The 22,789-nt window shown below is 32.1% G+C and overlaps 3 protein-coding genes across 5 annotated transcripts; 2 read left to right on the top strand and 1 right to left on the bottom strand.

Annotated features, from left to right (window-relative positions):
• The first annotated feature begins 4,215 nt into the window (after positions 1 to 4,215).
• On the top strand, positions 4,216 to 5,895 carry LOC123194409 (probable E3 ubiquitin-protein ligase RHY1A). Its single transcript, XM_044607600.1, has 3 exons — positions 4,216 to 4,645; positions 4,737 to 4,852; positions 5,345 to 5,895. The coding sequence occupies exons 1-3, from the start codon at positions 4,466 to 4,468 to the stop codon at positions 5,730 to 5,732; spliced, it is 684 nt and encodes a 227-aa protein (XP_044463535.1). The 5' UTR covers positions 4,216 to 4,465; the 3' UTR covers positions 5,733 to 5,895.
• A 2,991-nt stretch (positions 5,896 to 8,886) lies between these two features.
• LOC123194352 lies at positions 8,887 to 11,693 on the top strand. 2 transcript variants are annotated; one of them, XM_044607532.1, is made up of 5 exons: positions 8,890 to 9,399; positions 9,471 to 10,229; positions 10,308 to 10,387; positions 10,496 to 10,567; positions 11,193 to 11,693. In XM_044607532.1, exons 1-5 carry the CDS (start codon positions 9,073 to 9,075, stop codon positions 11,419 to 11,421), a joined length of 1,467 nt encoding a protein of 488 aa, XP_044463467.1. In that variant the 5' UTR covers positions 8,890 to 9,072; the 3' UTR covers positions 11,422 to 11,693. The 2 variants fall into 2 exon arrangements, with proteins under 2 accessions (XP_044463468.1, XP_044463467.1); XM_044607533.1 differs by lacking the exon at positions 10,496 to 10,567 and having other exon boundaries at positions 8,887 to 9,399.
• A 1,015-nt stretch (positions 11,694 to 12,708) lies between these two features.
• Positions 12,709 to 16,910, bottom strand: LOC123195008 (E3 ubiquitin-protein ligase RLIM-like). 2 transcript variants are annotated; one of them, XM_044608557.1, is made up of 7 exons: positions 16,719 to 16,910; positions 14,866 to 15,843; positions 14,263 to 14,430; positions 13,507 to 13,652; positions 13,206 to 13,316; positions 12,996 to 13,074; positions 12,709 to 12,899 (listed from the first exon to the last, which is right to left on the bottom strand). In XM_044608557.1, the coding sequence occupies exons 1-6, from the start codon at positions 16,836 to 16,838 to the stop codon at positions 12,999 to 13,001; spliced, it is 1,599 nt and encodes a 532-aa protein (XP_044464492.1). In that variant the 5' UTR covers positions 16,839 to 16,910; the 3' UTR covers positions 12,709 to 12,899; positions 12,996 to 12,998. The 2 variants fall into 2 exon arrangements, with proteins under 2 accessions (XP_044464492.1, XP_044464491.1); XM_044608556.1 differs by having other exon boundaries at positions 12,709 to 13,074.
• Positions 16,911 to 22,789: the final 5,879 nt, after the last annotated feature.

Below are 22,789 nucleotides of genomic sequence, written 5' to 3' on the forward strand. Positions count from 1 at the left end.
AATTTGATAAATTTTGTGTTTAATTTTTTAATAATCATATTCACCCCTTCTCCTCGAGGATTAATTCAAAAATATTTGATCATATGAGATCGTATTATTGATACTAAATTAATACTCTATATATAGTTTTACCTTTCTGCCCTTTACTTTTGCCCTCTATCAGCTTGGATAGAAAATGTCACAGTTTCCAAAACATCAATAATGAAAATTAAACAAAAATTATTTAAAAAATATGAAGCCGGCAACATTTAATTGAAGAAATCAGTAGCAAATAAAAAATTGGATCCGCACTTTTAATTTTGTGCTTTGTAAAATGGACAGAGAAAGATCCAAAGTACGTGAAAACAAAAAAACAAAAAAATCCAAACAGAGTAAATAATTTAAAAGTTAAAATATTTTAAGAGTCTAAGAAATTACGCAAGCAAAAAGGCAAAAACAGAAACAAGAGAAGCTAAAATAATGAAAATGAAAGCAATTTTGCGGATTAAATCATTGCAAACAAAGCAACAAGAACAAAAAAAATAGCCAATGATAAGAAAACCCATTTAAGAATAATCAAAAACCAAACTAAAGTCAAACAATTAACTTATCTTATATACTTATTGTAAAGTTAATCATTAGACTTAAAATTTTTTTTTATTTTGAGGTGGTCATTCTAAACTTAAAAGAATAAGTCGGTGTAAATAAGAGTTTTCATTACTAAGAAAAATCCCAACCAAGGAAGCAAAAAGTTGGTATAAATGTTTCTAGTAATAGATTCCAAAATCTCAATGAAGAGCTTAGAAATATCACATATAATATATTTATAAACTATTAAGTCTGGGTTCACTCATAACAAGTCAATCGATTTAGTTTACTTTAACTGTCAAGGGCAGTTAGTGTAAGAGAGTTATTGACAATTAGACATCTATTTAAATGTTCAAATTATCTCTTCAAAAAACATAATGTTATTTTTTAATAATAGAAGAAAACTACTTTTTCTCCTAGAAACTAAAACACTGTAAAAGCATGACTCCCAAAAAGAATGTAGTACGTGCGTAAATGGGGTTGTAAAAATGACTCACGTAAACACCTTGTTTCGTGTTTGAATAGGTTTTATCACAAACTCAAAGCTGGGTATGTGTATTCATGTTTACAGTATTCACAAAATGTTAATTTTGGCATGTTTGAATTGTTCCCAACATAAACACACAAGTGCTTTATTAATTACACAAACAACGTAAAAGAAAAAGAAGAAGAATTTGAAAGCAAATTTTGGGAATTAATCATAAAAAAAGAAGCAACCAAACATAAAAAATAAACCAAACATAATCAAGCCATTTTAGATGAACAAAAAAACAAAGCCGAAAAGAATAAAACTTGTTTTGGTTTGCTTCTCGTATGGGTCTATTATAAGGGGAAAAATTGCTTGAGTGGAGAAACGAGTAGGGTGACTTGGCCAGAGTAGCCAACGGGATCAAGATTGGGTTGGGTGATAACTAAAATTAGGAGAATAGGTGAAAAAATAAACTTAAAAATAATGTTAATGAAATAATAAATAATATAATATAATTAGAATTAATATTTAAAAATTAGTTTAAAGCATTTTCATAATTTTAATAAAAAATAAAAATAAATTAGTATTTGACATTGGTACTAAATATTTAAAGTAGTTTTATAATTTTATTACATGAATAAATTAAAAATGTCAATTTATGGTAGAAGGAATACTTGTTGTAGTGATACTCTTCTCACATGAAAATGCAACATTATTGGATGGAATGTTGGATTTGAACCGAATCAAACTCTAATACAGGTTGGCAGAAGCTCAACTCAAATCTTGAATAGCTAATTTGAGATTGAGTTGACTCGTCCAAATTGTCAAAGAAGAGGAAGACTCATTAGAAAAAGAAAAAATCTTTCAAAACTAAAAAATTCGCTCTTTAAGAATACTCATAAAAAAAAAAAAGAATCATAAACGATAAGAGCTTCAATTTGAATCAAGTAGAATATGAGTTAAAAGATTTTCATCTTGAACTTAACTCATTCAAATCAAACATTGATCCAAGTTTAAACAACTTGGATCAAATCAATCTCTACTTTAATAATATATATTGTGTGATGCAATAAGGAATTTGAACACTCAAGACCCAATTTGGTGTCGCAATGAGCTATAAAGTATACCAGCACTATACATAAAACCAGTGAATCATAAATTTACGAGATAACAATATTTGAAGGTATTGAACTAGTACACATTTACCATTAAAGGGACAAAATTTTGTTTTTTCTATTGAAAATATCAAGCTTTCAAATTTTTTTACCTAAAAAAAAAAACAAATTTTCCAAATTTTCTATTGAATAGGCTAAAATATTAATCTTTTCTATTAAAGGCACCAAACTAATCACCCTAATTCTAAAACAAAACAAACAATTTTAACTGTGTTTTTTATTTTTTAATAGAAAATAGAGTATATTAATTTGGTCTCTTCTATAGAAAATCTGAATGTTTAGTTCTTTCAATAAGAAAAACTTGAAAGTTATATTCTATCGAAAACACTAAACTAATTACCTTCCAAAACAAAACAAAACAAAATAAACACTTTTAATTGTCTTTGTTTAGTACTTTTAATAGGAAATAATAAATATTAATTTAGTCTCTTATTTAAGAAAATATAAAAATTTAGTTTCTTCAATCGTAAAAATTTGAGAGTTATTTTTTATCGAAGACATAAAACTAGTCATTTTGTTTCGAAAACAAAATAAACAATTTTATCTATGTTTATTTATGACTTTTAATTGATAGAAAATAGTAAATATTAATTTAGTTATTTCTATAAAAAAATTTAAAAGTTTGGTTTTTTAAATAAAATAATCTTATTTATTTAATATTTTTAATAAAAAAATAATGAATATTTTATTCATTCTATAAAAAAACTAAAATTATGATTCTTTCAATTAAAAAAATATTAAATTCGCTTTAATTAAAAAAAAAAAAAACTAAGTTCTATCCATTTAATCATAAAAAATTTGATTGTCGGACACATGGAGACATTGTTGTCCTAAATTTACGAATATTTATACAAAAAAAATTCCACAGAAATTAATATAAAAATCGTATTATATATAGGAGACCAATCCAAGACTGCCTCGATTGTTAAAATCCAGAAGAAACATGCAACCGATCATGATCTTCTTCCAAACAAAGCCAATAAAATAACACAAAACCAGACAAGAGTCTTTTGTAGTAACCTGGACCAGATGACGAGATTACTGTGTGAATATTTAGGTTGCTTGCTCACGTGCCCCTCCTCGTACGCAACCTTCGTATGACGAAGTAATACTATACATGAAAATAAAGGATTTTGAATTTTTTTACCTCAAAATAGTTCACTTGTAGATTTATATTATATTTTTTTATAATTTAAGTATTTTTATTATTTTATGTGCTTTAATATTTATATTGTTTTTTTCTTCAACTTTATAAAAGTTTTATATAAAATATAATTTATTATTATTTAATATTATAATTTCATGTTATTATATTATTTAATATTGTTATAATGTAGTTAGAATATTAATGATTAAAACTGAAAATAAGTTGATAAAAATTCAAGTCTAGATAAAAAACATAAAGAAAGGGTTGATGTTAACCTGTTCTTCAACATGAAGAACGAGTTGGTGGGAATATTAACGCGAAGGCTTGATGTAATTGCCAATCCGTTCTTTATGTGTTTTTTTATTCATACATGGATCTTTGTCAAATCATTCTCAGTTTTAATCATTAATGTTTCAATTACATTATAACAACATTAAATAATATAATAATATAAAATCATAATATTAAACAATATAACATGAAATCACAACATTAAATAAAATAAAATTATATTTCACAGAAAATCGTAAATATGAATCTTTATAAGGTTAAAGACAATAGCAGTTTAAGTATTCCAATATATCAAATAGTAAAAATGTTTAAACTATAAAAAATGTGATATAAATATATAAAAGAGCCCATTTTAGGGTAAAAAATTCAATATCTCTAAAAATAATTTTTACAAACTTATTCATATAATTTAACATAATAGTATCTAATTGAGTGATTTTAAAATGAAAAAAATAAATAAACGATCACATCACTTAATCATAAATTATCACTCATCTCAATTTATATATATAAGTTTCTATAATTTGTTTGTACTAATAATTTTATTTCAGATAGTTTCTCAGGGTAATTTGCTTTGTGCTACATCTTCAAGACTTACTGTTAAATTTTAGGTTAAATTTTAATATTACAGAGAGAGCAGTAGATGTGGACCATGGCTGATGGAGATTGTTACAGTTGATCTTCCTCAATGGCATGGACCCGGTTTTGTCTCCCACCACCTTTTATTTTCTCTTTGTTTTGAATCTTTCTGTCACCTGGGTTTCATCTGTTGCAGCTTTTTTTTTTCTTTTCTCTCTGTAAGTAATAAGTATTTCCATGGCGGGTTCGCTTCCGGGGGTTGAATGTGCAAGAAGAAGAAGGTTTCATCAGAGTGGAGGTTGTTCTGATTCTCCAAGCATGGCTGCCCATGGCTGTTCGAGAAGATCTTCCTTTTGTTTGTATACAAGCAGCCATGATCAGACTCATCACCATGCTTCTTCTACGATCTCTTCCCCGGTACTTGTTGTTTTCTTTTTTCTTCTGAAACCCTAGATGGATTATGATTAGTTTTATTGTTGTTTACTGATTAAAAATGGATTAAAATCAGCAAAGAAGTATAATGAGTCAAGCATCTGAGGATGAGAAGCTAGGAGGAGCAGCTAGAGAAGCAAGAGAAAGACTAGATGAGAGATTCAAAACTAAAAGGAAATTAGAAACCAAAAGGTAGACCATCTTTCCAACATCATTTTTACCAATTCAAATTGAGTTCTTCTAAGCTCGCAAGCTTGAGCTAGACACTCAAGTTTGAGCTCACCAAAGAGAGCTCATTTCAAGCTCAATTGGCAATTAAGTTTAGACCAATTGGTTTGAATTGTAACATTCAATAGCCCACCCACTATTTAGATGTGTTACATTCACCCCCACCATTTTTAAGGTCCTTGGTCCAATAATCTAATCCACTATTAAGATTTTATCTACTTTAGATATAGTTTATTATGATTTTGTTTTTGAGTTTTGTAACTCAAAATACGTCTTGACAATTTAAAATTTTACAAGATATTTAATCAATCTTATCTTATTAGCATCCCAAGAGATATAGGATGCATACACAAACCTAACATTTTTCTTATACTTTGGTGATATGAAATTTGTCTAAAGGTGTCACATGAATTCACCTCTAATTCTGACTTAACGTCTGTGTATGAACTTGATCGGGCAATTGAGTGGTGGGAGGGAGAGCTTGAGGAGAGTAAATGGGAGGCCAGCAGGGTCAGGAGAGTTGCATACAGAAGTGTTTGGGCCATCAAAGAGCTGCAGCAGTAGAAGTGGTTCAAGGAGGTTCAGTTGGTCAAAGTTAACCTGGAAGGCTTCTGAGCAAGACGACTGTGCAATTTGTTTGGAAAGGTTCAAGCCGGGTGAGAGCTTGGTTCATCTTCCATGTGCTCATAGATTCCATGGAAGGTGCCTGGTTCCATGGCTAGAAGCCAATGCTCATTGCCCTTGTTGCAGAATGAAAATCTTGCCACCACCATCACCATCACCATCACCATTACCACCATCATTACCACCACCATTACCACCACCAAATTCAATCATTAATTAATCTTCTTCACCATTTTTTTTCCTTTGTAGTTTCTTAATTAGTAGATGCCAAGGAATTTGGAAGAAGAGTCTCAATTTGTTCTCTTGTTACAGAGTTTGTATGCAAATATTTGTAATCAATGCTTTGCTTCCAATTATATAATGCACTATCTTAATAATGTAAATTTGTCCCCAAAAAATTATTATGAATAAGTGATACTTATCAGAATTGAAACAAGTGGTGTTACCTAACAAAATTTGTCCCTTTCTTAGAAAAAAAAAAATTGGCAAAAATAACAAACTATGTATTAGTACCACTAGTAAGGAATGAATTTAAACCTAATCAAATTTGAACAGATCAGTTTAATCTCGATTTGAATTTAAAAAGTTTAATTCAAACCAGTGATAAGATCATCAGGGAGATATTATTAAAAATAGAAAAAGAGAAAAACAAAGGTCATCCTAAACGAAGAAAAAGAAGAAAAATCGTCAAAACAAAAAATCTGTTAGTAAATAGTCGGATTCAAGCCCTAGTTAAACGAGCTATACACCAAGATAGCTCCGTTTGAATCTAACTGTAATTATTACAAATAAACAAAGTTCTCATCTAAATGATTATAGATGCATAATAGGAAAACAAATGTAAACTATTTTAACTAATTTCAACGGGATAACAAGACATAAAAGAATCCTCCTCCTGTTTTCAAGCAAAGCAGCATTTATCTGCATCTTGACTTGATCTTCGGATAGATAGTATGGCTAGTCACTGCATATCACTTCCAAATATAATGCTTTCTAGGTGTGATTTTCTTGGAAGGTCATTATGATGGGGGGTGGGCTAAATCAAGTAAATTGATGTGGTACCTTTTTTTTTTTTATCACTTATGCTATACTTGACTAAGACTTCGATTTTAAGAGGAGAAGTGTGTGATTCTAGTAGCACTAGAGATCACTATCTATCTTTTCTTTTGCCCCACCTTCAATTTCAACTTCTAATAATGATCAACATACTTGTCTAGAAGTGGGCCTATGCCATCTTGAATCCACTGCAGCAAGTATATTCTCCTCCCAACCAATTTAGTTTTAACACCCACCCAAAATTTCATTTTCAAGCTTTAGGAAAGGAGGCAAATGCAATATCTCGATTTAATAATTGGGTTTATTGTTAAAATATTATCTATTTTAGATATATAATTTATCATAATTTTGCATTTAGTTGAGTTTTCCAACCCAAATTCTAAAATACGTATTAATAATTCAAAATTTTATTAACTATTTAATCAGTCTTTTGATATAATTCTCAAGTGATGTAAAATATTGACATATCTACCCAACTTCTCTTTTGTATATTATCAATAATAAAACTACGTACATAAATAATGATATATTACCTTATGATTAAGTATTGGTTTATCTTTAATTTTTAATTATCTAATCATATGATGACACATCATTATTTATATATAAAAGTTGTGTATGTAACATTACTTATACTATTAATATGGGATTTGACTAATGACATTACAACAAGTAAGAAAAAGAATGAATAGAAATTTGAAATGTTTATTATCATATTTATATAAATGTTATTTATCCAAATTTTTATTATTTGTATAATTTTCATGTTAAAAGGTAAAATTCCCCTCAAAGGGATATTAATTAAAATAGGCAAAATTTTTCCGCTTATACCTTTTAGACAAACGCACAGTACTTTTATTTTTATAAGCAAATTTTTTTGTAACTCTAAAAATATCCTCCCAGCCCTGTATACGTAGGCGTTGGAAGGAAAACTTGAGTGCGTGAGTGCGTGCGGAGTGCGTGCGGTGCGCGCACCCTTTCTTTTAAATATATATATATATATATATATTAAATATTATAATATTTAATATAATATATATAAATAATAATAATAATTTTTAAATATATATTATATATAATAATATAATATTATATATATATATAATATATGTACAGTGCACTGCACACTGTGCACTGTGTACAGTGCGCGCACTGCACACGCACTCCGCACGCACTCACGCACGCACTCACGCACTCTGCGCGCACTCCACACGCACCCACGCACTCAAACCTTCCTTCCAGTGCCTACGTATACAGGGCTGGGAGGGTATTTTTGGAGTTACAAAAAAATTTGCTTATAAAAGTAAAACTACTGTGCGTTTACCTAAAAAAGTATAAGCGGAAAAATTTTTGTCTATTTTAATTAATATCCCCCATCAAATATGTTATATAATTTTAAATTTTGTTTTTTATTTAAAAATCAATCGGACAAATGTCTATATTAATTTTTGTATCTAAAACTTATAAAAGTAATATTATATGTACTAATAATATAAAATAAATGTTAAGGTGTGATTAACTGTTAGCTTATTTTTAATTTAAAATTATTTAATTATATAAAGACACAGTAATATTTAAATTTATATTTGTATCTATTATAGTGCATAAAATATTATTAAAATTGTAAGGACATTTCGTAAAGTGATGTATTACAATGCAATAAAACTATATATACTTATTTTAGGTATATAAATATATACACACTTATTTATGTCATCATATAATTGAACGATTTTGAATTAAAGATAAAATAACATTTAATCATCCGATAATACGTATAACTGTGTATATATATATATTCAAAGTAAATATATATAGTATTGATAGTCTAGTACTCAAACTAATTGAAATTTTTATACTCAAACTAATGATAATCTAGTACTCAAAGGACCGATTTGGCCAATGAATTAGACTAGTGTCATTAATATGATATAATTAAAATTATAAAATAAGTTTTAATTATGCAACATAAATATGATATCAATATGATTAAACTAGATTAATATGATCATTGAACTAATTTTTTGTCACTATTAACCTAATTCAACCCTTTTATTAATTTGATCTAAGGGATGAAAGGATCTTTCAGCAATGACTCATCTCATACCTGGTTTGACACCAGTTCCCAGTCAGACTGGTTGGACCGGACGATTTAATCAGGTTTAAACAAGTTCGTTAGTACAACGGGTCACACAATAGAGAAAGTGTTTGATTAAAACGGTGACGTATAGTAAACAAATATGAAAATATCTGCATTGCAGCATTTTTTCCTTCTCACAACGGCTAGTTTCCAGTGACCGTTAGATTTAAACCCAAAATTCAAACTCTGAAAACGATCGCTAACACTGTCTCTTCAATAAAACACAAATCAAAACCAAATTCTTCAAAAAAATTCGCAAATCTACAGTCTCGCTTCTCAAAGCAGCAATCTACAATCAAACCCTCTTGCCAAAAGTCCTGAAATTCAAGAATCCATCACCAAAACCCTGAGAAAATCAAAGAAAATGGTGTATACTTACACACCCACATACTACTCTTCACTTCATGACTCAATCGCTTCTCTTTGCAAGACCATTCTGCCACTTTCATTCAAGAAGAGGCGGTGGTTGCCAGCGGTGGATCACAAGCTAGCGAAGCAGCAATCTGATAATCTCAAGTGGCAGCAGGATTCGTTCCACCAGATTTTGAACTTGATGGGACTGCACAAAGAGGGGATTCTTGGTGAAAGTGAAGTTGCTGCGTTTAGAGCTAGTTTGCTTGAGACCCTTATAGCTTCTCCAGCTGAACAAGAACAGGCTGTTATTTTGAGAGATAAGTTGGTGTTCTTGCAGGTAAATGGTTTAAAATTTTATAGGAATAAGACCATGAATATGCAGAAAATGAACTTAATTTGCTTTTGTAGGAGCTTCTTTATGCGAAATGCATTTCGGTCGATGAGTACCATTCTTCGAAGAGGCCATTGTTACAGCGGTTGGCAGTACAAGGAGCTGAGATTGAGGCAAGAGATGTGATTGTTGCGAATCCAAAAGATGGAAAAGATAACTCAGAAGAAGAATGGTCAGTCATTGACTTGAAGGATGATGAGAAAGGCCAAATGAGCAAGGAAAATTTGCATATGAAGAACAAGTTGAAGCACAACATCTCTGCAATGAGGCAAATCAAGGAAGCAGCTTCAGTCTTTAGCTTTGGATCATCTCAGAAAAAACATGGAGAAGAGAAGCATAAAGAAAACCCTGTCTGGGATAGTCAGTTGAAGCATAAAGAAAGCGAAACACAGTCAATTCTTATGCAGGAAAGCTTACAGAATGAGTCATCCATCAAAGGAAATGGTGGCAACAGTGTTAAAAAGGCTAAGAGAAAACCCTTTAGAACTTTGTTTCATAGAGAGGGACATGGTGGAGGTGAAAATGGTGTTGATTTTGAGGAGAGAGCATCAAAATGGGCTAAAAAACAATGGGGATTTGAGGGTTTGAAGAAATGGAAGAGAAATGATTCAGAGGATGAGACTGCACCTCTGCCTCTCAGTGAAAGATCAGACTCAGAAGCTTATTTGGAATCCTGCAAGCTTGTTTCAAGCCCCATTGGAGAGGGACCCAACACAAGAGATATCAAGAAGAAGTTGCATTCAAATGGCTCTCCATCAGATTTCTTCATTGACAAGGTCCAAAATCTGCTTAAATGCTGCTTAAAACTATATGCCATATCTAACAAGACTTAGCTATTTTTTTTTTATCTGCAGGTTCTAGGGGACAAGATAAAGAAGGAGTTATCCAGAATTCAATCAGAACTCAGCACCACAAACCCAAATCTAAAATTCTCGTAAGCATATTCGATGAAACTGTATTTTGATTAGTGTTTAGGGTTAGTTAAAGAGATTCTCCACTTTGCACGGTTGGTTGATGTAATTTATGATGGTGGTTTCATTAGGAATGATCAAATTGAAGCAATTTCCACCAAGCTTCCCGTGGACAAAGCTGACCTGAAAAAGTTCTTTCCCAAGTGAGGCCAGCCTGCAACTGTATCTTGTTTCTTTATGGGCACATAAGCACTTTTGACTCTGCAAATCACTCACTACCTAAATCACACCCAACTTTATTAATATAAATAAAAGGTTGATTTAATCAAAAGTGAAGCATAACTTAGTGTTAATATAATAAATCAGCCCTAAGTTTATCATATACGTTTCTGCTTTAATGTTTATAATTTTGTCTAGGATGATCTAATATGTTGAACAAAGTCTTAATATTAACAATTCAATGAAGTCTTAATATGAACAAGGGTTAGTTGCACAAGTGTTTTTTTAGAGATCGATAACACTGTTTTAAAACCCTAACTGGATTGGTCAGTCTAATTGGGTATCGTTGTTAAATATTATTTGAATCATAGTTAAAACTCATTTTAGTTATTGAACTAGAGTGACATAGGGTTCAACCACCTAAGTTAGATTAATCTGATCATCATGTTGACGTCATATTGATATCACTAGTCCAATCGGCCGTCAAGACCATTTGACGCACAAATTGGCCTGATTTGGTTAACAATGATTCAAAGTTTCTTTTCTAGCTTATCACTCTTCTGAATTGTGGTTTTTTTTTTTTTTTCTGGTTCTCTTTGAATGGTGAAGGTCATGGTGTGATAGGTATGGTGATGTTGTATTGGATGTGGTGAAGAAAGAATTCAAGGACCATGTAGGAGAAATGGAGAGTATGCGAAATGCTGCCAGAGAGAAGCATGGCAACTCATCACGATGGACGACATTTGAAGATGATGATGTTGATGAAAATTGTCACCCAAATCTCTTTGCTCACCAGGATCGTTCATTTGAAGTTATGAAGAAAAAATTTACTTCTTAGAATGGTGAAAGCAGCCACCAATAACCTGGAAAAGAATCCCTTTTTCCAGGATTGTAATGAGAAAAATGTATGCAACCTGAGGACTGAACCAGCCTTTTCAGAAGAGCATAATCCATTCTGGACACCAACTCATGGATCTTCTTTGTTGAAATAGCTGAAAGCAGGCAGTGTTGTTAGTATCTTCATATAAATACTTGCTTCTCTTATTTTGTAAGAACACTATTCTTCAAGGTAGTACTGCGGAAGTTTACTTGTAAAAGGAAGATTATACATCTATTTTCTTTTTGCAAACATCATTCTCACTTATCCGCAAACATGATCATTTTTGCAAACTTGATGCTTTTGCAATCAAGGTGGATTTGATCAAAGATAAGAAGAGTCAAAAAGAGACTCGAGCTCAAATTAAATTTATAATGCTCTGATCGAATTAAATTAGAGCTCAAATTAAAGTTATAATGCTCTGATCGAATTAAATTAGCAAACGCATATTGTCTCTAGAGGCCATCAACAAAATAAATAGTATCATTAACAAAATAACCAATGTGACCGGATAAACAAATTAGTCAATCTTAGACTTAAACTAAAAATTCAATTCAAATTGGATCCACTCTATTTGTGATGGTGTTAATACTTCAAGTGATTAAATAATTTTGATTTAAATAACATTTATAATAAATAACATATTATGTATTTCAAGTCACTTTCAAAGAAACTAAATCCACAACTACTCCAACCATGCTTTTTACTTACCATTCTTTGCCTAAAAGTCCAAGGGGAACAAAGTAATCATGATAAGACCAGTTACCACCCAGCATCTTTTCTTTTTTTCAATTCACACCTAACCCCAAAGAATAATTGATAAAATTTTGGTATCAATTCTTTTCTTCAAGAGTCAGCTCTATCCTTAATACCTGGGAATTCTTTAAAATATGTTTACCTCTATAAAAGTACTGTGCTATCTTGTAGTAATCTCCTTAAAGATATAGCTGCCTTAACAATAACATTTTTCACAATGATAACCGGGAGTCTGAGAAAAGGAGAGTCCGCCCATGACCAAATGGATAAATACAGGGCTAGACACAACAACAGCCAACTTGACTTCAGCGTTTACCTTGAACAAGCTGAGCCCATGCAAGGATGGGCCCAACCAACTTGACTTAATCAAGTCGTCAGTAATTTATTCTCACTAATAAACTTTTTTTCATCTCCGACATAATATCCCTTGTTCGGGTTGTTTGGGCTCGATTTGAATCCACCCGTATCTAAAAACATAAGTGGTACCTTGTGTAAATGAAACATCAAGTAACATAAATGTTTGGGATCCAAAAATTGGTTCTATTACACACACAAAAGAGGTGATATAACAGCAGGATGAAAGAATTGCTGCTATGCCAGCAAAATTTCATTTCCTTAACTGCTATGAATAAAGTTCCACAGAGCTACATCATGTGAATGAGATACCTCAAGATAGGAGTATTCTGCATCATAACAAGAAATTTCAATACGGTACACAACAGCTATTATACAACATTTAAAGGGGAAAAATCTCACTATTTACATTGATATTTACAAACCTATTAAATGTTAGGAGTTTCTGTGTTAGATGATTCAATAGCAACCTGTCGAACATCTCCTCGACAAAGTGGACATACCCTGTAAACACGAATAGAGAGAGGGAGCAGAAAAAACCTATTAGAAAAGGAAAAAAAAAAAAGCTTGGATACATGAACCATGAGGAAAAGAAATGGCAACATATGTAAAGTTGAGCATGATGAAGACAGTACCCGTGTATCTCTTTTAGCCATTTATCAACACAGGACATGTGATATTCATGGTGGCAAGGAAGAACTCGTATTTTATCCCCTTCCTCGTACTCAGCAAGGCAAATGTAACATCTAACAAACAGAAGCAATTAGTTAAAATAATAAATTCTTATTAAACAAATAATCGATCATAGCAATCACACGGCAGAATAATTAGCAACTTTTAGTCCTCCACAGCAAACACAAATGCTGTGTTATTATATTCCATTTGAGCTAAATATAAGCACTTCATTCTAAAGCTTAAATAAATAGAGGAGCTTACTGTTCAACATCATCCCCACCACACCCAGCTTTGTCCACCTTCTTGTGATTTTTGAGTGGTAAAGAGTCAACAACTGATTCTGGGGCAGGGAGTGAGACCATAGAAAGAGAAAGTGATACAGGTTGGCGATGAATTTCATCCAAAACCTGCAAATATCATATATATATAAAGCTAAGAAATCCAGTTATATATTATATTATTGTTGTTGTTGTTATTATTATTATTAAATTCTAATGAACAAATAACAGAAACAGATGAATGAAATCAATACTTCCTGGCCCATTATTAAGAAAGATATGTGAAGATCAATGATCTCTCATATTATACCCAGAAATTATTGGTCCTTTTGAGATAGAATCACATAAAAATATATTTGCTTTTATCATCCAGATACAGGCACTTTAAATAAGAGAAACAATAACACATCCTTGCAGAAGAAAATAAACTTAAATAGTTAGGCAGGAATTGAAAAAACTGACTTTTACAGGACTTTTACAGGACATGAATAATTTCACAAGAAAAGAGTTTGAGATAAGATTCACATATACATGCTCTTTGTTTCAAGGCTCATCGACATGTAGTATAAGCTGGCCCTTCCATCTATTTGTCACCAGCAGTCCAGCCAAACATTCACATACAACAGATATATACGAAAGCAGAATATAGCCCAAGACAAATAACAAAGAAAAAAATGTGATCTGATGACATAAATTATATGAGTTGGCCGAAATACGTACAAGTGGTTAAGGAATTTACCTCAAACAGAGCTTCAGCAAGCATGACTATTCGTGATATTGTACGAGAATTAGACTCATCACTCATCATAAATGACTCACATGAGCATGAACCATCAGGATGCATACCAGATGGGCAGAAGTTAGTTTGCCGATTCTCATCAAGACCAGAGCGAAGTCTTTCCCAAATCTGCGAAGCAATATATAAAGTTATTCAAGCTGTAAAAATGAAAATATTGTTATCATTAGCTTCCATTCCCCATTATCTACTTAAACAACAACAGAGTGTGAGAAAGATAAAATAATGAGAAAGGAAAACTGAACTTAAACCATCATTTCATTAACTACTAAATTGACAATGTAAACCAGAGTGAAACACAGAGACTAAAATGATGTTAAAATACATGTGAAATAAATAACTGTAAGAGAATTATTGGAGATAGATAACAAGAAGCACATAATTTTTTATTTTAAAAATAATTTACGGTAATATTGCTGTATACCACAGACCACAGAACGATTAAACCCAACCTACAAATCATTTAGCTGATTTTCATTATTGATAGCACATTGGATAAAAAAAAAAAATTATAATTTTCTAAAACTGAAACACTCAGGATATTACCTCAGATCTTGAGTGTCGTCTTCGTTCATTCAAGCTGTGAATTCTACTGCCCATGTAACCTGAATCACCTCTTGTACCGTCATCAAAGAAGTCACCACTTAAATCAAGGAGCCATCTGTCATGAGATCCAAGATCGTCAGCATCATTCGCAGAGAAAACAATGGTTGGCGAGTCAGTAAGCCTCCTAGAACTGCGCCTTGAAAAAGCATCCCAAAATAATCTCCTACTATTCCTTCTGACTTCACGGTTACTAGAATCAGCACTGCCACTAGACAAAACGCTGGAAGAGATACTCACAACATCAACATGCAGCACACTTCCATCAGGCCGGCTTTGTTCCCTATTAGACACAAGAAACCCTAAACCAGCAGGCATTGCCCCTCTAACAGATTCATCTGCTAGTGAGTGAAAAGTTACAGGTAAATCAGGGACATGAGAAACAGAAGAATTATGGGCTGTCGTTATTTCACTTGCATGGTTCTCAGCAGACACTCCATCAGAGCGAGAATCTCCAAGCGTCTGAGAGGATGAACTACTTGGCCCAGGACAGATTTGAGATACACCCTTTTCTGAATTGTCAATACCATTGACTGCATTCTTGTTAGCCGAATGATTTACAGAGACAGAGTCTGAAGTTTCTTGTTCTTTAAATGAAGTACTAGCTGTAGTACTATTTCTATCCCTATAAGATTCATGAGGACTAGAATTAGCACTTACCAGATGAGGACAAATTAACTCCTTACTATGAGCTAAACATTTTCCATGATTGCTAGTCTCAACATTTCTTCTACCATTTTCATCAGAAGCATATCCACTGGCTGCAATGCTGCTTCCAGATGAGGCTCCAGTTTCAGTACTAGGGCTGCAAAACTGTGTTCCTGTGCTGCTAATCAAAGAACCTCCAGGGAGATTTCGGACCAAATCAGTGAAAGGAGGAAAATTTTCGGCTGAACTCACTGGATATACATTCGAATACTCCTGCATCAAGAGGGGATAAAATCAATACATGAGTCCCTCTACTTCTTACTAGAATTACCATGCAAAAATAATGATAGAACAAGGTATAAAATCTATCATGACAACAAAATCCACAAAAAAGTTTTAGCCGTCACTGATTTGGCCATGATGCCGAAATGAGAACCAAGAAGGTTCCCCGGTTGATTCCTATACAATTGAATGGCCATGATGCCCAATTGCTTTCATAGCTATTCCAGAACTTCAAAAACATTTCGATAGTTATGATAATCCATTGATAAGCAAACACTGCATTTAAAAGCTAAATAGGCCCGTGAACGTAAAAAGGACCCAAATTGCAATGTCAACTCGAAGCAAAGGAGGAGTTTACTGTCTCAATCAAACATAAAAAAATTAAATACCATAAAAGGGGCTCTCTCAATACTAATCTAAACATGTATAGAACTTACTTCAAAACCTCACACACCAACAAAATTTACTTTACAACAAAACTAACACCAAACCAGTTCAAAAGTTCATCTCCCAATCAATCATATAACCATTCCAAACCCTATCTATCTCTTAAAAATGAAGTGATATAAACAATTTCAACAATAAATAATGATTAACAAAATCCCAATCATAAATTTTACACTAAATTATCCTCGCAGTCCCAAAGCAACAAAATAAAAATTCAAGCTTCAACAAGAAAATAACCCAACAGCCCCAAAGTCAAATACTTTATAAATGGGTAAATTTCAAACCGATCAAAAAAGCTAAAAACTCACAAAATTAGACACTAATTTCATCGCCTATACGAAAAAGAAAGCTGAAAAAAAAAAAAAGCGCAAACAGAATTGACGGATAAGGACGATGACTACGATACCGGCTAACGGTACCTCGATGGGAGCAGCTCGAGAATTGGAGCAACCGCAAAGGAGGGAAGAGAGAAGTTTTGATCGGCGATTGACCCCGGTACGAGAATGACCCGACCCGTGTCTGCTGTTGCCCGAACCCATTTGAGTGAGAAAAGGAAAGAGAAAAATGAGAGATTTTGAACTTTTGAAGTCCTTGGAGTCACCCACAAGCGTTCACACAAATTTTACACTAGAATTTATTTTATAATCAATAGGCCAAAACCCTATGTCCCACCCAAGGATTGCTATTTTCGCAAGTATCCCCCTTTAACTTTGAAACATCAAATAAACACCTATGAATTGTTAAATTTAACTGTAATAAAGATAAAATTGTTATTTTATCTATAATATTAAAAATAAACTAAAATATAATCTCATTTTTCTACCACAAACTTTGAAAACTAAAAGTTTTCTCTAAACCGAAGTTTTAAAAAATAATAGTTTCCCACTAAGGTTTGGTTTCCAGATCTCCGACGCCAAATCCGACAACATTGTTGGTCATCTATCCCTTTCGAAGCTTCATCTCCCTCTGGCAGTCTCTCTCCACCTATTTGGAGATCCATTCAACGTCGATTTTCTTCTAAAAGACGAAGCTCTTCGTCTCCCATCGTCTTCCAAGTCTCATTCGACACCAATCGGACATCCACATAGATGGAGAGAGACCTTTGGAGGGAGAGGAAGCTTTGGCAGGGATAAATGACCAGCAACGACGCCAGATTTAGCATCAAAAATCTGAAAACCAAACCCTATGGGAAAACTATCATTTTTAAAAATTTAAGTTGGGGGAGAACTTTTAGTTTTTAAAGTTTAGAGGGGGAAAAGAGATAAAATTTTAAAGAATTATGATTCCGTTAAATTTAACTGCTTATGGATAGATATTTGAGATTTTTAAAGTTAAAGGGGGAATACTTGAGAAAACAACAATCCTTGGGTGGGAAATAAAACATTGGGATTGTGACATGACAAAATTTTATTAATTTTTTAAGGCCAAATCACTTATCCCCACCCGACGTGTAGTTTAATCTGTAACTGATACATATTAACTTTCAAAAATCTATACTCACTTATAAGTTAATTTTTATTAAAATTTTTAATTAAGACTAGAGATAAAAGTTATTATTTTAACAATAATATTTATAAAATACATAATTAATTATTTTTTATCCCTAAATTTTAAAAACTAATATTTCACCCTTGGTTAAAGTTTTTAGTTTTGAAAAATGACAATTTCCCCCAAAACCTTTTCTCTCCTCCTTGGTGACATCTCCGACCAACGACAGCCTCTACGAAACTCCCTAACCCATCTTCAACCACCACCTTGGTTTGGGTTCGTCTAAATTAGACAAATCCAGATCGTCTAGATGAAGCATTGGCTAGATGAAGATTGTCTACTGACGCTTCATCTGGACGATGTCTTCATCTTTCAGACAGTAAAGTGGTGGCTAGAGATGAGTTAGAGAGTTTCATGGAGGTCGTTGGTAGCCAGAGATATTGTCAGATAGGAATGGAAAGAAAACCCTAAGTTTTTTTTGGAGGGGGGGGGGGGGAGAGAATACGACTTTTTAAAACTAAAAAATTTTAACCAGTGGTGAAATTACTAGTTTTTAAAACTTAAGAGTGAAAATTTAATGAATTATATTTCTTTAATATTAATGTTAAAATAATGATATTATTACTAACCCTAATTAAAAATTTTAACAAAAATAAATTTTAGATGGAGTTTTAAATTTTTTAAAATTAGCAGGTATCAGCAAAAGTTCACTATACTTTAGGTGAGAGATTGTCATTTGGCCATTCTTTTATTATATGATTAAAAACTTTATATTATACAAGTCTAGAAGTACATGGACAACGTGTTATGTTTTTTATTATTATTATTATTATGATTATTATTGGAATTATATTTTAGGGAAAGTATTGCTGGCTAATTATGGTCTACTTGGTTTTGAAGGTTGGTATTAGTTGGGGAGACTGTGTTAATATGGCGACATCTTAGTGTCATTTTCCTGTATGTGTGTGTTTCAATCCTAAGCAAATTCTGCTATTGGTTGTCTACTAATTAGATTAGATTTAATTTCGATCGAACTAAAATAAGATTCTGATTGAGATTAATTTAAATTTAAAAGAGTCAATTCGAGATATACAAATTAAAACTCAAAATCGATTAGAAAAAGTTTAATTTTGGATTTGATTTGAGTTGATTCAATTTTGACTTATTTTATGAAATTAAGTTCAATATTTGACTCGAACTTAACTCGTTTAATCCAAACTTAAATTTAAGCTTAGGTGAAATTCGACCTTACTAGTAATCTATTAATGTTTCATTATATTTTAATAAGGGTTAGATTTGATCCGAATTAAGTCTAAATAAAGCTCGACTCAAAATCGATTTAAATCCAAAAAAATTAACTCAAGATCAAAAAGTTAAAACTCAAACTAGACTTGAAAACAATTAAACTTGGAATACGATTCATACATATTCAAATTGACTCAAACTCAATTTATTTTATGAAAATAAACTCAATTTGTGACTCAAACTCAATTTTTTCTATCAGAATTTAAATTTGAACTCAATCAACTCATATGGAATTTAGTCCAACTACTAGCCCCGTTAATGCTTGTTCTGTAGAACAAAAACATTAGGTCTTATGAATTTCATAATAAAAGTAGTAATAAAATTACACTTATCCATTTTAAGTATATAAATAAGCAAATATGCTTGATTATATATATTTTATACATAATTTATATACATAGATGATATATTATTATATAATTAGATGATTTTAAATTAAAGATAAAATAATATTAAATTACATAATATTATATTTTTATATATTTAAATTATATATCAAAAATATTTTTTTATTTTTAATTTAAAATAATTTAATTTATTATTATTATTATTTTAATGTTCATGAAGTAACTGTTACGTGTGTCCAAGAAACCAAAGCATGTCCTTACCATGGGTCAAGGTCATCTTTCCATTAATGGCCTTGTATGAGACTTGATGGGCTTGGGTCAATTAAATGTTGGCCGATGGGTCATTGGACTAGGTTTAACAAAATTATATGTGACTTAATATCTGCCGGTTCAAAGAAACCATACTTGGAATATCAATAATAAAATTGGTGTAAGGGCCTCCAATAAATTCTTCACTGGGAAAATGACTATGTCCCACCTAAATGATACAAAAAGGCTAAATATCATTCTTAAAGTAAAAAAATTGATATTTTCTCCTTCCGATAAGTAGAGTTAGATCTGAATTAAACTTATTTGAGCTCAAATCTTAAAGTTAAATGTTTTCAAACTTGAATTTGAATTTTAGAGACATTCAGCTCATTAAACTCATGAACTTAAAAAATTCAATATTAATCGATTAAAACGATATCATTTGAATCAATATGTATCAAAACAATATTGTGTTAGTATTGAGCTAAACTCAAAACTTTGTTCGAACTTAAACTCAAATCTAACTCGAACTCGAACACTTTTGAAGCGAGGCCGACCAACTCGAATTTAAGCTTTGCTCTATTAAATTTAAATCGAACTTGAACTCATATTTGACTCTACTCAAATCGAATTGAGCCCTATTATTAAGTACAATAAGTGAAATTCTTGAATTTTAACAATAAATGTACTATATAGATAAAAATACCTTTGTTATATTTCATGTTTATTAAGATTAAACAAACTTTGCCCCTCAAACTTTATTAAACACATTTCAACCCCAATTTATAGAAACAATATATAATTTAAAATTTAAAACAATTGTTGACAAACATTTACAATCAACGACCCTTCAATCACATCGAACCAGTGTGATTCTAGGCAGAATTATACCAAAATAGTGCGATTCATATTGGATCTACAGTGTTTGGTGCAATTCTGATTGAAATTGAATAGGAATTACACACTTCAATGCAATTTTGATTAAATCACATTATTTTATCCTAATTCTAACCCTAATTTCAATCATAATCAGTGTGACTATGAGTTTGGTACTGATTTACATTTTATTCTAACCCTAAATGATAAAACTGACAAAATTCAATTGCCACCCTAGAATTTTATAGAAACAAATTCCAACACCTAATTTGCTAGACTTTCCCTTGAACACCAAAATTGATTTCTTAGTAAATCCTCCCAATCTCCTTCTTCAGCTTTTGTTTTCAATAAGAGTGTAACACCCAAAAGTGTGAAAAGAATTACAATTTTAACCTATTGAACATTCATATATAAAGGGTTTGTACCCATTCAAATCGTATAAGATGAATGTTATAAATATCATGTCACATCAAATAACTTAAGTGTTTGAATGATCGTTCATAGTGATACATAATTATTTTAACAGTTATCTAATTTGAATTTTATTTGAGACATGATTGTGTATGACTCCCATTGTTATGTCATATTCGACTATAAACATGATTCGAATTGAAAACACATCCATTCTTCCTTACTTTATTTGAACAAAGTGAACAATATCTTACAACAATAGTAGTCTAGGCTGAGTCCTTGGGTGTGTTCCTTAATTTAGGAGAATTTGCAGGCTAAGTCCTCTGCTGGGACTTCACTTAGTAGAAACAGATCAGTTGTTTTCTATAAGATTGAATTCTTTCTTGGCTGTAGTGTTGCTCATCTGTCAATCTATCTTGGTCAAAGCTTTTAGTTACCATAATCCATTCCCTCTATTACAAAACCACCGTTGTATATTGGTGGAGTTAAAAGGTGATTTTTTCCAAAGATCCTTAGACCGGGATAGATATTTGCCTGCTCCATGCTCGAGCATCTTGCTCGAAATAATCTCGTATAAATTTACTAAAATACTCTTAGTATTTCTTAAATAATTACTAAATATAAAGCTTAAACCCTAATCAACTCATTTCTACTTGGCTTGTAGCCTTTATCCTTTGCTCAAATCTCTTGTTAGCACATCGCCTTTCTCCTTTGTTCAGATTCTTAGTAAGACGAGGATGAGGGCAAGGGTAAAGAGAGATAGAGAAAAATATCAATATTTTTTTATAAGGTGGGGATAAGGATTATTCATTATTCTCTTAATCCAAGTTAGTAACTACACGTATTAAATACATTTAAAAGAATTTTTAAACCCAAAACATATTAAACGTATATTTTATATTCTTCTTATATTAAATATGAATTATATATATTGTATTTTATATTTATATTCTGTTTTTTTTTTTAAATTTCGTATTTACTATCTAGACCCTTGACAAAAAATGAGGCGGAAAAAGGGAATGCTTTCATCTAACGGGGACGTGGACAGGTTATGGGAAATTAGTCTCTACCTCGCGCCGTTCCCATCTGTAGGTCTTTACAATGGCCGTAATTTTTCAACAAGATAGAAGTTTCATGATGAAGACAGACAACCAACCTGGTATAATGCACCTTTCTGAAAGTTAGTATTGAAGATAATGTTATCCATTTCATCTTTTACCAGAATCTTCACCCTTCCCAATCAGCGGTCCAATTAGCAAAGGCCACAGAATTATCCCTGCTTTACAAGAATTGTAGGTGTGACTGGTAGCTGAATGTAAAGAGGAACATTATGTTATAAATCTAAAACCTTATCCTTGTACATTTCTCACTTCTCATCAACATTTCGCCACAAACCACTTAGAAAAAAACAGAAGAGTCACCAAAGCAACAAGAAGATGCATCATCGTCCTGATCCACCCCGTGATCCACCACACCATCCTCCTCCTCCAGGACCCCATGGACCACCGCCTCCCCAAGCACCGCCACCTGGGCCACCACCTCCTCACCACCCTGACCCTCCTCCACCAGGCCCCCATGGACCGCCTCCACCAGGCCCCCACGGACCGCCTCCACCAGGCCCCCACGGACCGCCTCCGCCAGGCTCCCACGACCCACACAAACCGCATCACCATCACCCCTAATTTTCTAATGGCGTCAAGCTTTTTATGTACGTGTATGTGGAGCAAGCTTAATAATAGTGTGTGGTGTGTGCTAGCTTGTGTAAGCCTTATGTTGTAGTGGCCGTAGCTTGCTAGTGTTAATGTACTTCTACT

This window comes from Mangifera indica, chromosome 13, assembly GCF_011075055.1.
Source record: "Mangifera indica cultivar Alphonso chromosome 13, CATAS_Mindica_2.1, whole genome shotgun sequence".
In the NCBI taxonomy this organism is placed as follows: Eukaryota; Viridiplantae; Streptophyta; class Magnoliopsida; order Sapindales; family Anacardiaceae; genus Mangifera; species Mangifera indica.